Source organism: Morone saxatilis, unplaced genomic scaffold (assembly GCF_004916995.1).
Source record: "Morone saxatilis isolate NCDOM2014 unplaced genomic scaffold, NCSU_SB_2.0 Contig16, whole genome shotgun sequence".
NCBI lineage: Eukaryota > Metazoa > Chordata > Actinopteri > Moronidae > Morone > Morone saxatilis.
In genome coordinates, this window is record NW_023339718.1 from 23880670 (window position 1) to 23896342 (window position 15673).

The following is a 15673-nucleotide window of genomic DNA, read 5'->3' on the forward strand; positions in this document are numbered from 1 at the left end:
ACATTAACTCTTTTATGAACACATTTTCAAATCCTTTTATTTTATTTTAGCTGACAGGAATTGAACCTGGTTTCATATTAAATTAAATATAATTATAACCGCACACAACAGTAGGTCTCTGGTGTTTTACCTTAGCCAGCGTTTCGACCACAAAGCACACATTGTTGACTTTTCATCGTTTCTGTGCTCGTCTGTCAGTCGAATCAAGCGACAACGCAATTTGCGCACATTTAGCGCAACCCAACTCGCTTTAACGCTCGTCAGCGCTACTTCCTGTTAGCAACCAACCCGTGACGCCTCCGTGGTTTCCATGGAGCTGTTGACAACAGCCGCTGCAGTTCTGTCCGCTAGTTAGCAAGTTCAAGAGTTAACAAGGCGAACTAACACATAGCAGTTATATTGGAAACTTGTCTTTATCATTTGTTAACGGTTGTTTGCCACCGTCTCCAGCAAGTCGGGTATATTGTTTTTAAAGGTTTCTGTGCAGGTTGGATTTCTCATTAGTCGACGACAGAGAGCTAACGTTAGGTAGCCAAACGTTAGCTAAGCTGGCTAATCCAGTAAAGAAGATAAATGATTAGCTAACTTAACTTACAGCAGGCAAACTAGTTTCATATTGTTCAAGATGAGTGAACAGCTGAAATTCATCGTTGAGCAACTCAACAAAGACCCGTTTAAGAAAAGCTTTAACCTCATCACGTTTGACTCCCTGGAACCGATGCAGCTGCTGCAGAGTTTAAACGATGTTCTGGCTGAAATAGACCCAAAGGTGGGACACTAACTTCAACGACTGGGCAGACTGCAAACAGTGCATAACGTTGTCCGCCAGTGTGTGGTGTTCATGAATGACTGTATGTATTGTTGTTCTTGTCTTTAGCAAGCTATAGATATCCGTGAAGAAATGCCTGAACAGACCATAAAGAGAATGTGTGCCCTGCTGGGGATGCTGAAATACAAACCTCCTGGCACCCTCTCTGATGTGTAAGTAAATATATTCAGTGAGAATTTAAATTCTTCATGTGTTAAGGCATTTTTGTATGTATGTCTGTAATTTCATCATATGCTCTCCTTCCCTCATGCAGGAGCAGCTTTAGACAGGGTTTGGTGTCAGGCAGTAAGCCCGTGGTGCACCCCATCCTCCACTGGCTCCTGCAGAGGGTCCCTGAACTCAAGAAAAGGGCTTATTTGGCTCGCTTTCTAGTCAAACTGGAGGTGCCTGCAGAGTTTCTGCAGGATGATGTTATCAATGACACCTATCACCAGGTGGGCAACATATTACACATTTCATTAGTGCTGGGCGTTAGATCAAGTGTGATACTGATTTTAATTTTTATGTATGATATACATTTTTTATATATCGCTATACCAGTGTATAGTTGAATGCAGTGTTTTTGCTGTGAAGACTTCTACAGTTGGAGCTGTGTAACTTGTATTGACTGCATACCACACTCACCAAGGGTTATAACTTCATAACACAACAATTAATAACCCACTAACCAACTAACTCTCAAGGGCAAACCACAATTTGTGACAATTTATTTATGATTTACTTGCAGTACAACATCTGGGTAACTGTAAATACTTAAATGCTTGGAGTATTTTAGGTCAGTTTATAGTGTTTACAAGAAAAGATATTTTGTTATGAAGCTAATGAAGTTAAACTTGTTGGCATATCTTTTTTTTTACTACGTTGCAGTTTGCACAATAAAAACTGTCATGCATTCAGATACCGTCACTGAATCATTTTGTGGGACCAAGAAAGCCCTAAAGTAAAGCCTTCAGTATATACTGTACATGATGGCATCTAAATGTTTTTATACTCTATGTACTTTATGACAGTAGAATAAGCCACTATAAACCTTTGTATAGGCCCAGTCATGGGGAAACAAAATACAGTGAGGGCCGTGACGTACCGTGAAACCGCCAGAATCTTAAAAAACACTGATACCGCCCAGCGCTACGTTTTATTTCCTAGTTTTTGAAATTGCTTTTAACCTAAACAGGTTATGCATTAATGTTGTGTGTTTGCAGTACGAAGAGCTGGTGGAAGGTTTTAAAACGTATCACAAGGAGTGTGAGCAGCTGAGGACTTCGGGCTTCTCCACAGCAGAAATCAGAAGGGTAAAAAATCACTCAAAGACTCTTAACAATCACTGTTTATTAGAGGTTATTAATGATAAACTTTACTCAGTAAAAGACTAACAAAATGACAGGAGTTGTGTTTTTTTGTTTTAACTTAGTGAATAATATGCTTAGTTGATAAAATACAGTAATATAATCCCTTTTATCTCCAATAACAGGACATTAGTGCAATGGAGGAAGAGAAAGACCAACTAATCAAACGTGTGGAGAGGCTGAAGAAGAGGGTAAGGCAGGCTGTTCCCTCCTTTCGCTCTTCTAATGCTTGGAAGGCTTTAGGATTCGCTGAGGAATGAAAACATGACCTCAGACATATATTATCAGCTTCTGTAATGGACCTGACTGGGATTTGACAGGCTGCATGGCTGTCTTAACAAGGTTGTAAAGTAATGAGGTGTTGATTTAACAGGCCTTACTTGCAGGCTTGCCAAAAGGTGAAACCTGACTCTGTTTAGACGTGCTTGGTTATTCCTGCCGCCCTGTAATCAGACATTGTCATGTTAACTTGTGCATCCACTAGGTGGAGTCAGTGTCCAACCATCAACGGATGCTGGAACAGGCCAGACAGCTGCGAGTGGAGAAGGAGAGAGAGGAGGCACTGACTCACCAGAAGCAAGAACAGAAGAACCAAGTAAATGCTTCACATTCACAATCATATTTGCTCACCTTAGTATTATTCACTAACACATCATAGACAAGTTCAGCATTATGCTCTCTGCTGTGCTTTGGAAGACTGGAAAGAAACAATAACATGTAGTATCTCAGGTGTTGTAGCTCTTTTTTCTCAAATATTACCATATGATTAATAATTTTCAAGAGATTATAAAGGGGTTTGAGAAGAACCAGCATGTGTTAGGAGACTTTCTTATACTTTAATTGAGACGTTGAAGAGAGCTGGAAGAAAACGAATTATAATATTGATAATTCAAAATGTGAAACAAAAGCACTACTTCCAGATCCTCAAACGTGCCGGTTTTCTCTTCTTCAGTGATATCACACTGAATTCACTTACTGAATCAAGCAATTTGAAGATAATCTTCAATGTACATTGTTCGCTATTTTCTGACATTTTATAGACCAAACAATTAAAGGACCAGTGTGTAGGATTGAGTGGTGTAGTTGCAGATTACAACCCCCTCGTCTCACCCTCCCATTCCAAGCATGTAGAGTGTTTAGTTTGTCCGTTCTGGTCTACTGTAGAAACAGGACTCTGTGGAAGAGGACCTGTAATGAAAACACAACGTTTCTTATTTCCAGGGATTATACACTCAATCAAAACATACCTACAAATATTACTATATATTCTGTTTCTGCCAATAGATCATCTTAAATGTTACACGCTGAACCTTTAATGTATTAACCAAGAAAATAATCAGAAGATGAATCACTAATGAAAACAGTTGCTACTTGCAGCCCTAATGTTGTACAAACTCATTACCATTGGACACTGAATGTTAATGACCCCACATTACCTGTATCAGTAATCATTTTGTGTGTTCAGCTGTTCCAGGCAGAGCAGAGACTGCAGAGAGCACAGCAGCAGTTGAAGGATTTGCGACAGGCAGCAGCAGATGCCAATCCAGAGAGTGAGTACCCTCTGCTGTTGCCTCTGCAGGGCACAGCTGGATCGGTAGTTCAAGGACACAGCAGAGCGTTGGGGGGGCAGGGGGGGTCTCTCAGATAATAGGCATTCATCTTTTGAGATCCTCTAATTATACTGATCTTTGAAGTGCTACAATAGAGCTTATCTGATGTTGAAATTGTCTCCTTTTGTTCTCATCTGGTATTGGGCTCTTCAGCCAGAGGAGAGATTTACACATTTACAGTTTCTAAAATGACCTACGCAATGCAGACGAGGGTGGAGCTGCACAATTAAAGTCACTTTTGTTCAGAATGAGTCATTTTCGCGAAGTTTCAATGTCAGTACAATATATTCCTGTTTCTTTCATACGCTTTGTGGCTTTGCATGTAGAAGTGATATTCAGCTTTTCCGAAGCAATCAGAGCTGTGGAAAGCCTGATAAGGTTTCAAACACATTAAGCTCAAAGTGCTTAATTAAAAGCTCAGTCTCTTTCAGGCTTAATGAAGAGGCTTGAAGAGGAGATCAAGATCAACTCCTACATGGTCTCTGAGAAACTCCCCAAAGAGCTGGAGGGTATGAGGCGCACAGTGCAGTACCTGCAGAAAATAGCGTCAGAGCCTGCCATGGGCCAGGCTGATCTCCAGGAGCTGGAGGACAAGGTCAGGACGTGGTGTGGTGGTGTTCAGCGTGTATACCTCCGTACGCTGCTAAGTTCTGATGTTGTTCTGTAACTGTCATGTTCACAGATCAAAGAAGTCGATTCTCAGATAACCCAGCTGATTGAGAAGAGGATGATGAGAAATGACCCCATGGATGACAAACTGACCCTTTACAGGCAACAGGTGTCGACTTTATTTAATTTCTTTGATGTCTTTCATCTTTTTGTGGGTTTTGTCTTGTGACATCAGACCCTGTGGGAGCTCACTGTGATGTAAAAGGTGCCCTGTGGAGTTTTCTTGTACACAAACAAAAGTTATGTTTACATTCAGTGTTTCTCACCAAAACCTACTGTGATCCTATCCTTGAGCTTTAACAAATGCACCGAACGCATTTCCTTCCTTCCCTCATAAACCATTTGGAAAGCCGATTGTATGAATGCATAAATACAATGAAAAAGACATAGATGTTTATTTTATGATACACTAAAAAAGTAAACTAGTTTTTACCACAAGCTCCTAGTACTCATTTCAGCTGAGTATTCACAATATTTCTTCCTGGCACAAGCTGAGTATCATCAGAGTAAAATGTGTCCATATCTGTTTTCTGATAATGAATATAGCAACTTTTATTTTTTAAAAATAGTTCTTTTAATCTTGTGATCAAAAACTCTGAAGCCGCTCTGTAAATACTTTTTGGATAAATATAGCACCACCATATCAATTTCAGACTTAAATGAACAATTTCTGGTTAGTCCTGCCCACATCTGGTTTAAGCCCCACACATTCAGAGTATGGCTACATATACAGATAATTTAGTTGGTTAAAAAGATACAGACACAGTTAATGATGTACTCATCCCTACTAACTACTATTCTCCCAATCAAGTAGAGATCTAGACATGTTGTAATACATCCAAAATACTTGAAAGTCACATGTACTCCTCTGTCGTTGAAATACAGAATCTACTATTGAATATGCCTGTTTCTTACATCACTGAAAAGTCTGTTCTCAGTGTTCATACACTGGAGGTCTCTGTAGTAGCAGCTGATATTTATTTCCCTTTTCTTTCCCTAATAATTTCCCCATTACTCATTGAATTTACCCTCCCACGGGTTAACAATCACCCAGCTGAAATTCTTTAGTCATGTTTGTATATCTAATGTAACATTGCAGGCCTCCATCATCATTCGAAGGAAGGAGTCGAAGGCAGAGGAGCTTCAGGAAGCGAGGGAGGAGCTGGCCGCTGCAGAGAGGGATCTGAGGCAGAGGAGCAGCCAGGCACGAGTGTCAGATGGGGAAGAGGTCATCCGGGGTGATGAGGTACACCGTAGGAAGTGCTTCTTACAATCACAAAGTAATGTAATCTCTCTATATCAGCTATCTTTAAATTTCCTTGAAGCTGTGCTGATCTTATTAGCTGGACATACAATTTGCTTCGGAGAAGAATTTTACTGCCAGTAGCCAAGAAAAGAATCATTTTCTTCATGATTCTCTTCTTTGTATTTGAGGTAACTGCTAACGTCACCTACAGGAGCTCCAGCGTTATCTAAGGGAGCACTAGTAGATTTGCAAACCGCGGAAAACACAAGAGGCTATTTCTGTTCTTATCCAAACACGGACGGGCTCACTGTCTAATGTTACTTATCCCTTTTCCTTACTCTCCCCCACATTCCCATGCAGAGCCAAAAATAGCACACAACAGAGAATATCCAGAACAAGGAACTGCACTGGACAAACTGCCTGAAAGTTGGCCTTTTCTCTAATCTTTAGTGTAATCAGTCTCCTAATGCAAGTCAGTTGGACACATTAAACAGACGTTGGGCATAAAACCTTTGTCTTTATTTATATCCCATGACGAGGATGTACTCCCCCTTTCAGACACATGGCAAAGTCTACTCTGAGCTGTCACGTTGATGAATAGAACTAAACTATTGACAGGGAGGGAAAAAAACTGAGAATTGTTGCACGTAGGTCGGAAAGCCTTGAGCAAACACATCTTCTTTTGCCTATGCATACATTACGCTTACAGTTGAAGAGTCGACTATAAACAGTTCTGCATTAGCAGAGGGACACTGATAGATAGGGGCTGTGCTGTGACCATATGCACTGTGTGGATGAGAATTTTTATAGCCTGGTGTTTGACGCACATTGATATCCATGAGGTGAGCACTGGGCTCTCTGCTGAGGCAAAAGGTGGCAGCATGTCTCAAATTGCAATAGCTTTCTCCCTGCTCTCCCCTTTGTCCCGTGGGGCTGTCGTCAGTCCCTGTGGATGGTGCATGTTCCAGGCAGGTTGTTCTGAAGCTGACCCTGACCTCTGAAGAAGAGCAATTTCTGGACGCAGACATTTATTTAACTTAGCATTTTAGCATCAATAGATTTTTGCCACAACACTTTGATTTATGATTAGTTGTCAGCTATCACATGAATTGCCAGGTATTTTGTTAATCGATTCATCATTTTGAGTAATTTTTTTTAGAAATAAATGATTTCAGCTGCTGAATATTTTTGCATTATAGTAAATAGGATATGTTTGGGTTATGGACACAACACCAACCTGTGCTTTGGGACACGTTTTTCAAACAAATAATCGATTAATCAAGAAAATGTTCAACAGATTAGTTAATAATGAAAATAATTGTTAGTTGATAATGACAAGACTAAAGCACACAGATTGTGGACAACCGTTTCTGGCCCCTCCAATGCTTTTTATGGTTTCTACAAATTTACAAATTGGTCAGAAAATGTTCTGGGTTATTTCAAAGCAGATGTTCTTGTAGCAGAAACAAAACGAAGGCTTTCACTGTCTCTGGAAAATGACGGAGGAAGTTAAATATCAGTGGAAAAATTGCTTCTTACGTGTTCTTTTCAGGAAGGGAAGAGAAAGCAATCATCTGAGCAGGGATGTGGAGGTGAAGTAGCAAAATATTTGTGACAGGAAGAAATAATAAGAGATGTTAAAAAGAGATGTATAAGACAGAAGGTCGCGCGTATTTCGACCGCTGCTGACGTCCTACATCAATTACACCCATATATTACAGTTAATTTCAGACTGACTGACATACCTCTAAGTCTGACTGAAATGATGAGAGGGAGCTGTTTGTAGAGACAAAGAGGGCCCTTGAGAATTTACATGAATGAAGTTAATGGAAAATATTTTGTCAAACAGAGCTTATCTATCAGACTCCTCCGTAGTTGGAGGCCATCGGCCGCGGTGGAGATGATCACTTTATCAGAGGTATTTTCCATTCTGCTGGTTATGTGTCATCACATGCCACCCACCAACTGCAGGGTCTCTCTGAGAGGGATGACTACATCTGCTCGTCATTGGTTGGCCGGTAACACGAAACCACTTTATCAAGCAGCCTCATCACACTGGTTAAATTTAGTCTTACTGCAGTCAAGACACGAGCACTGATCTGAGTAACCGCCTGCTTTTTCTTCAAATACTGTGATGATCTGTATTGTAACTGGTTACGTTTTAGTTTGAAAGGAATACACTGCTACTGTACAGCGTGTTCTGCACACTTATTCGGAGTATCTGCTGCACAATTCATTTTTCTGTTGACTTGTCTATATGCGAGTGTGTGTTGGTGGGAACATGTCTGAGACAAGTGGTGCTGTTACGACTGTGCTGTCGGACAGTTTAACAGCAGTTGTTTTGGGGACACACTGCCGGGAACACTAAGCAGTATTATTCTGCTGTGCTAATTCCTCTCTCAGCCACGTCTGCCCTTGATGTCCCAAAATACACAAAGAATAAACGTACACACACACACACACACCCACACCCACCCACTCCACTCATTCACTCACACACACATCAAACTTCATGGATCCCCAAAGGACGTGAAGCACATTCTGTGATTTCTGGGGCTGTTCTCCCGTGTCCATGTTCATTTATAGCTGCTCTTGACTGTGGAGGAGTTTCATTGTGTCCCGACAGACAGCCAGGGTGGGGAGCGACTGAACATCCACAAAAAGCAGTTATTCTGCCAGATGAAGCTGTTTGCCGTGCCTAGCTGGCTGTGAATCTGAAAGGATCGAGTGACTGTTTCAGATCATGCCATGGCCCCCAGTCACTGCTGTTCTCTAATCCCTTCCCTCCCCTGGCTCAACCCATTGTCTTCTCCTGTGGCCTTTCATAGTATCTCAGCTGTGCTGCACACCATGACGTTAAATATAAACTGTATTTTGGCCTCTTTCAGTGTATTTCCCAAAGAAGCATTTACATTTTCTTGCTTGTAGCAGCCACGTGAACACTGTTTTCACTGAAACAGCATTAAATGTTAAAGCTGCTATAATTGATACTTTTATATTAACAGTGGATCAAATAATTACATGTAAGTTAAAATGGTCACTTGTACTGACAGAGTTACAGATAATTATTTCAGTGAATATTTGACTGAAATTGAAAGAAGAAATGTTGCTCTGTAACTGCTGAATGTGTAAATAATCAATAGTTTGTCAACCAGTTCGCCATATGAACTCAAAAGGTAATAATGTGTCAGAGTTGTGTTTACAGCTTGTTTCCACTGCCCACAAAGTCAGCTAATGCAGGTTTAAAGACCTTTCAAATGTCAGTGTCAGTCAAAGAACCCACAGAATTTCCTTTGAAAGCACTGTTTAGTATTCACGTCTCTTAAAACTAATCTCAAGTGTTCTGTTTCTTTGTTCTTCAAAGCTGAAACGTTTGCTGGTGAAGTTGCGCAGCAAGGGAACAGTATACAAGAAGAAACGTCAGGAAATTGCTGAGCTGAAAGCAGAATATGGAGTCCTGCAACGGACAGAGGAAATTCTCAAAGAAAGACATGAGACCGTCCAACAGAAACTGGTAACTCTTGTCCTAACTCTTGTTTTTAACCTTCATGTAAACAAGCAGGCTAAACTAGTATTTACAGCAAGACGAAGAATCTACTTTAATATGCAGTCCATCTTTCAGGGTGCTACAGTACAAAGCAACAGTACAAGTGCTCTTGGGCAGTAGTCTTTTAAAGGTAGCGCTATTAATCATCACTTTAAACGGTACATATTCTACATGCACCACAGAAATCCTCCTAACTGCTCTTGCTGCCCTCCCGTAGCATTCATACTGTATCCCACCCAGCCCTCTCCCTGCACTCGTGCTGCCATTCCATATGTGCTGTTTCACTTGATCCCCCTCATTCACACAGTTTGTGTTAACACTGAAGCGGTAGAAGCTTCCTGGAAATGGCTTCACACCACTGTGCGGTTCCAGCACCTGACTTGTTGATAGGCTGTCTGACGCAGGCTCAGCTGCTATTTCTGATGGCCGCATCTGCTGCTGCTCCTCTGTCTGCATCCCACACTGGGTTTGTGAAAGCAATGAAAGTTTTCCTTCTGATCAAGAGAACTGCCCCTCTCTTTATGTGTGAGCCTCATTTTTCAGCTGGATAGTTCTTCATGCATTCTAGCGTTTTTGTTTCGGACAGGGAGAGTCAAATGGCTGATCTGATGAGTGGGTAGCTCTCTTACTGTAACTGAAATGTGCTGTCCTGGTGTTACTTATATTATAAGACATTGACATCTTTGTGTTTAGAATCAGCAGCTACTAAGCTTCATGTGCAGCCAACAGGTATCTTGTGGCATGCTGAATATCATTTTCAAAAAAAGGAATTCCCCTTAAATTATAAAGTTGTTAATAACACACACACTGATGGTTCATCTTGATGTAGACATTTGGAATGATTCCCTTCGACTAGTGAACTTTTGAGTGTATTGTATGTGACCGTTTTGGATTTGTTCATGCGTGGATGAGTTGCCATGTGTCTCTGTTGTGTTCTTCAAGCAAACTATGGAAGCCGAAAAGGGCATCTCCGGCTACAGCAACACTCAGGAGGAACTGGAGAGGGTGTCGGCCATCAAGAGCGAGCTGGACGAGAAGAAGGGACGCACACTGGATGACATGTCTGAAATGGTAACTTTACTGAGGTGGAATTGGGTGAAATCCACCCTCAACTTCATGTTTACTCATCACTGTAGATTACACAGCAACACCTGGAAAATCTATTGATGATTTTGTGGAGAGTGAGTACTATAATATCCTACATTGATTGGGCAGTCTAAGACTACTGGGGAATTTTTGGGGGCAACATTAACTACATAGTAAAGATAGACTGTGGCAGTGCCCTTGTCTAACCCCCCACTGACCATTGAATGACTTAAAGCCTCGACAGAGCCATGGCTTAGTTTGGGTAATTAGACTGACCTCCCTCACTCTGTTAGGTCAGGACAACTTACGTCATTATCTTTATTATAGGCCTTTTTCACAGCAAACCTTTTCACGTGTCACAGTAGGAAAAACACAGGTGTAAGTAATAAAAGGAAAGATGGCTGAATTCCATGTAGCTGCTTCGGTTTCAGGGTCCTGGCATTATGCATGTTGGTCGTGGCTTACTGGGACACTTGAATAGAACAGAGCCATTGTTAATATTATTAGTAGCACCTGTCCTTGTCTGCTGTGAAAAGGTCTGTTAGCACGAGGCATTTGGTAACCTGATGTAATTCCCAATGTAACTCCACCCAACTTCTCTTAATTAAACTTAAAAGTTGGATTAGTAGTGTTTTTATCTTGTCTGTTAACATTCTAACACTCTATTGTTGTCAGTAATAGGCAAATACAAGGTAAGTGCTTTACATTATCCCAGCATAGCTCACAGCTTCTGCCTTATTTATCACCTTGTCATCCTTTTGTGTGTCAAGGCCCAGAGGGAAGCAACTGATTAGGCCATGCTCCAAGTTGTAGCGAGTTTGTTGATCAGTTTGCCAGCTTACATTTGGCAAACTGCAGACCACTCCTAATGATGGACAATCCTGGCTCCAACCTGAAATTAGACCTTTACACTGGAACTTGGAAATGCACTACAAAGCCATAAATCTGAAAAATGTTTTAATGAATACTTAGCAAACGGCCTTAAAACCTTCACTGTGGCTATAGACACACTCCACACTCTTCTACTGAGAAATGTTGATCATATTTGTCAGATTTCTCCTGTCTGGTTGATAATGCTGACATCATCTCAGTAAATCATTACTCACAGTCGTATTACCTGCTGTGCTGTTTTCTCTGCAGACTTTAAATGTGTACAAAGTTGCAAATTTCAGCAAAAAATGCTATTTCCTCTCCTCTTAGTTGACATGGTGGTTATTGTAAGTTTCATGTTGTTTTTTGTTTTGTTTTTCGATTTAATGCAGTATGTGCTATGGACTTGGTTTTACAGGTGAAGAAGCTGAACTCAATGATAACGGATAAGAAGTCAGCTCTAGCACCAATTATTAAAGAGCTGAGGTCACTGAGACAGCGGTGTCAGGTGAGCATTGCCCGCAGTACAACACATCTTCTTCAAAGACTTCTCACACCATATCAGTTAGCCGAAAGCCATGATGAGTCATTGTTTATTTAGAAACAAATGGCGGGACCTTTACTGTGTGCCTGCAGGAAGAGTTAACTTGTTTTTGTGTTATCACAGACAGGGTCCATTAAGAATAATTTACATTGTCCATAAATAAATTGCACAATGGGAAATCCCCCCACACATCGCTGCGCTAAAGCGGAGGATTACTTTTTCCTACACGTGTTCCCAGAATCACTCTTCCATCTCGCTGGGTAATGTCTGCTAATGAAGAGCTGCAACAGGAAGACATAAATAGACTTTGTAAGAGCCTGTTGTAAGTTAAACTGCTCAAATGCCAGCTGTGATGTTATGTTGATGTGAAACAGCGCTGAGAGTATGACAAGAGGGTTGGAAATGGGGTATTTTATGTATTTGTCTCAATTGTCATACAGCGTACACTATGTTACATCCTTTGTTCCTGTGTATGAATGTTTGGATTCCTGTCTTACCAGGAAATAAGCCAGGAATATGAGGAAAAGAAGGCGCAATACGAAAGTTGTACTGCTGGTTTGGAGAGCAACAGATCGAAATTGGAGCAGGTATAGTTGATTAATAATTATCCTATACTAGATTGAATAAAGTCAATAATTTAAATATATTTCTCTATGCTTAACTAGCGTTCTTATTTTCTAATTACTTATGCATTAGCGACACACAATATGTCTTTGTTCTTGTTTTTCGTTCGCAGGAGGTGAAAGCATTGAGGGAGGAGACAGCGCAGGAGGAAAACCAATATCATTATATCAACTCCATGTCAGAGGCAAGTGTTTTAAAAAGATGAAGATGCAAACATTTTAGCTATTAGCCACAGTGGGTGTATCACCCATCGTTATCACTGTTCTGCCAATATTATAAAATTAGAATTGATACTCTGAACAGTGACATGCTACCCACACGGGTGCTGCAGGAGTGGATAAAATGTTGCAGTATTTTGCATGTGACCTGCTCCCAACCCTCCACTGTAACAATAAACTCAATCTCTCCATCTCTGTCCTCCACAGATTGTTGAGATGCAAATACAGCGGGCAGCTGAAGAGATGAAGGCCTACGTGTCCTCTGATCCACAAGAGAGGAAGAAGGCCATCAGGTGAGCATGCTGAGCCTGGCCAGGCAGCTGCTTCACAAGACCAAAACCCTTTCTTCCACATGAGGCTCTTATTACAACACAGTCAGTTTAGCTGCTGTCACTTTGTTCTCTCATACAGCACAGCGAATGTGTCAGAAACTCATTACCACACCTTGTGATATCAAGATATGCTGATACGCCACACCTTTTTATTTAGAAACGCTGGGTGAGATCAACATGTGAAATTGCAAAGGCTTGAATTTGAATTATATCCTTCTGCTTTTTTTGTAGGGAAGTGTACATGAAGAACATTTCAGAACAGGAGTTACTTGGCAAGGTGAGAAAAGTTGTGTCTGACCAAGCAGATGCCATGGGTCAATACTTGCAAATATCTCTTTATTCTGTCAAAAACAAAGCTTACAGTAATGTAGATGGATTATATATTTTTTGTTAACGTGAAATGGCCTCTTAAAGGGCCAGTGTGTAAGATGTAATGGCATCTATTGGTGCAGTTTGCAACTTCACCCTCCTCTTCCAAGCATGAGGATGAAACTATGGTGGCCCAGGACACGCAAAAACATGGCCCTATATAGAGCCAGTGTTTGGTTTGTCTGTTCAGGGCTACTAAATGTTACACACTGGACCTTTAATACAATCATTCAACTGTCATCAGACTAGTTTTGTAGAGATAAGTGTCATTTTAAATAGTTCCTTACTGATCACTCTTTTCCTTTGCTGACTCCAGAAGTTACGTGAGAAGCAGAAGATGGTGAGGGAGAGCCACAGCGCCAACATGGAGCAGATGAAGTTGTGGCGTGACCTGGAGCAGCTGATGGAGTGCAAGAAGCAGTGCTTCATAAGAGCTCAGAGCCAGGCATCTATTGGTCAGGTCATCCAGGAGGGAGGAGAGGACAGGCTGGTGCTGTGAGGACACATGTAGGGCGGGGTCACCCACAATGCACCGACTACACTATACCTTCCTGTAACAAGTCTAGATCTTTTAACAATATAGTTGTTTTATGTAAACTGTTTATGGTCTTCCCCTCCATCTCGCCTGTGACAGACTGCCATTGAGTTTCACATGATAGTTTATCTTGGGTACGAACCAGACTGGTAACTTCAGATGATGACACGGTCTGAGATCCTTTTGAGAATCCACAACGTAAACAACACGTGTATGTAGAGGTGTTATCTGACACTGGGTTTTCACCGTCTCTGGCCCCTGGGGACTCCATTTTGGCGACATCTTTAAGAATACATGTTCGATCAAAGTGTCCAAAGATAACAGCATACAAAGTGGTGCACTTGGGATGTGGCCTCGGTCAACTATTTCTGGCAACCACTACCATGACCTTGGACAGGGTGTCTTGCCAATTTTGGAATTCACTGGGACCTCCGTTGCTTGAACAGCACAGATGAAATAGTCATATTATTCTGCTTGTTTCTATTCTGTATCACAACATACGATATTTTATTATGATAAATTTCAAGATAATCATTGATATTTAAGATGATTTTGGTTGTCAATGTATTTCTATTAAATGTATTTTATATTCATTTTGACTCGTTTCATGCTAGATGTGACGGATTTGATGTTGATTAAGAGCATTATGTTTGCTTTCTTTAACTTGAGTAAAGAAAGCAATTATTATTATTATTATTGAGTTAGTAATAAATATTAAGTTGCCTTTATATCATGTCATACATAAGACAGATGCAGTATACAAGAGGAAACCCATATATTCCATAATCCCACAATTATCTATGTGTAAATCAATTTTAAAATACATGTAAAGTCCCTGCACTGTCGTTTGATGACTTTTTCAGCAAGTAGCATAGCACATACTTCTGTCCATATAGACCATGTTTTGAGTGCCTCATGTTGTTCCCAACAAATGTCTTCATGGATGTTTCAGAATCCCACCCTCCCTCCCACACAAACTAAATCTGCTGTTGACAGCTGATGTTAGTGGCTCTTGTGCCAAACGGATCAAGTGTGCATTGTTAAAGGCAGCTTGATGTCCAACCGGGCAGTGCCATGTTATTATTGTTACAGCACCTTTTGCTTCTTGGGGACCTTATTAAGACGTGTTAACAGATGATGCACGCCAGTCCTGTAAAACATCTGACAGTGATACTTACCCCCCTGAAGAACACAGTGTGGGGGTAGGGGGTTGGCCCTCTCACCTCTTTAGCAAATTGGCTGCCTTTACAGTTATTATGCAGATGTAGCTGATTAATCAGGTATACAGTCTGGTTTTATTGATTGTGTCTAACAAATAAGACTCTCGTATGTTATCTTGACGCACTGGTTTGTTTGAAAATGTCCCTCAGTTTTTGTCCTTAGCACACTGTAAATCCCTTGTCAGGCTGGGACATTGATCTGTGGCCCACCTTTTTGTTCTCTACTCTAAGCCTTAACTCATTCCTGCCAAAGGAAAACATGGGCCCCCTAGTCAAGTGTAAATGAGGTAGTAATACAATAAGACATTGGGCCTCTGTAAATTAGATTCCTGTAGTCAGAGGGAAATGTGTAAAGTTGTTTGTGAATCCATACAAGCAGGTACTGTGCTTTTTAAGCTTCCAACACCAGTGTGGCAAAAGTGTTTCAATGTGGGAACAGTAGTGACACTGGTTCTTTCTCTAGCACAGTTAACGCTGCCATAAATGGAGACTATGGAAGCCGGGAGTGGCTACATAAAAGTCATTAAAAAAAGTAAGTAAGAAAGAAAAGAGCCGCATTCTACATATACTGCGTCATGTGGTTTTTCATTTAAAAAAATGTGGCAGAAGCACAGATAACAGGAATAGC

At 41.0% G+C, this 15673-nt stretch overlaps 1 protein-coding gene across 1 annotated transcript; it reads left to right on the forward strand.

The window, feature by feature from the left end:
- Positions 1–625: 625 nt before the first annotated feature.
- On the forward strand, positions 626–14374 carry ift81 (intraflagellar transport 81 homolog). Its single transcript, XM_035658457.1, has 18 exons — positions 626–769; positions 878–981; positions 1083–1263; positions 2032–2121; positions 2301–2366; positions 2660–2770; positions 3641–3725; positions 4217–4380; positions 4468–4563; positions 5554–5700; positions 9065–9214; positions 10190–10318; positions 11622–11711; positions 12248–12334; positions 12484–12555; positions 12797–12882; positions 13153–13198; positions 13607–14374. The coding sequence occupies exons 1-18, from the start codon at positions 626–628 to the stop codon at positions 13787–13789; spliced, it is 2031 nt and encodes a 676-aa protein (XP_035514350.1). The 3' UTR covers positions 13790–14374.
- Positions 14375–15673: the final 1299 nt, after the last annotated feature.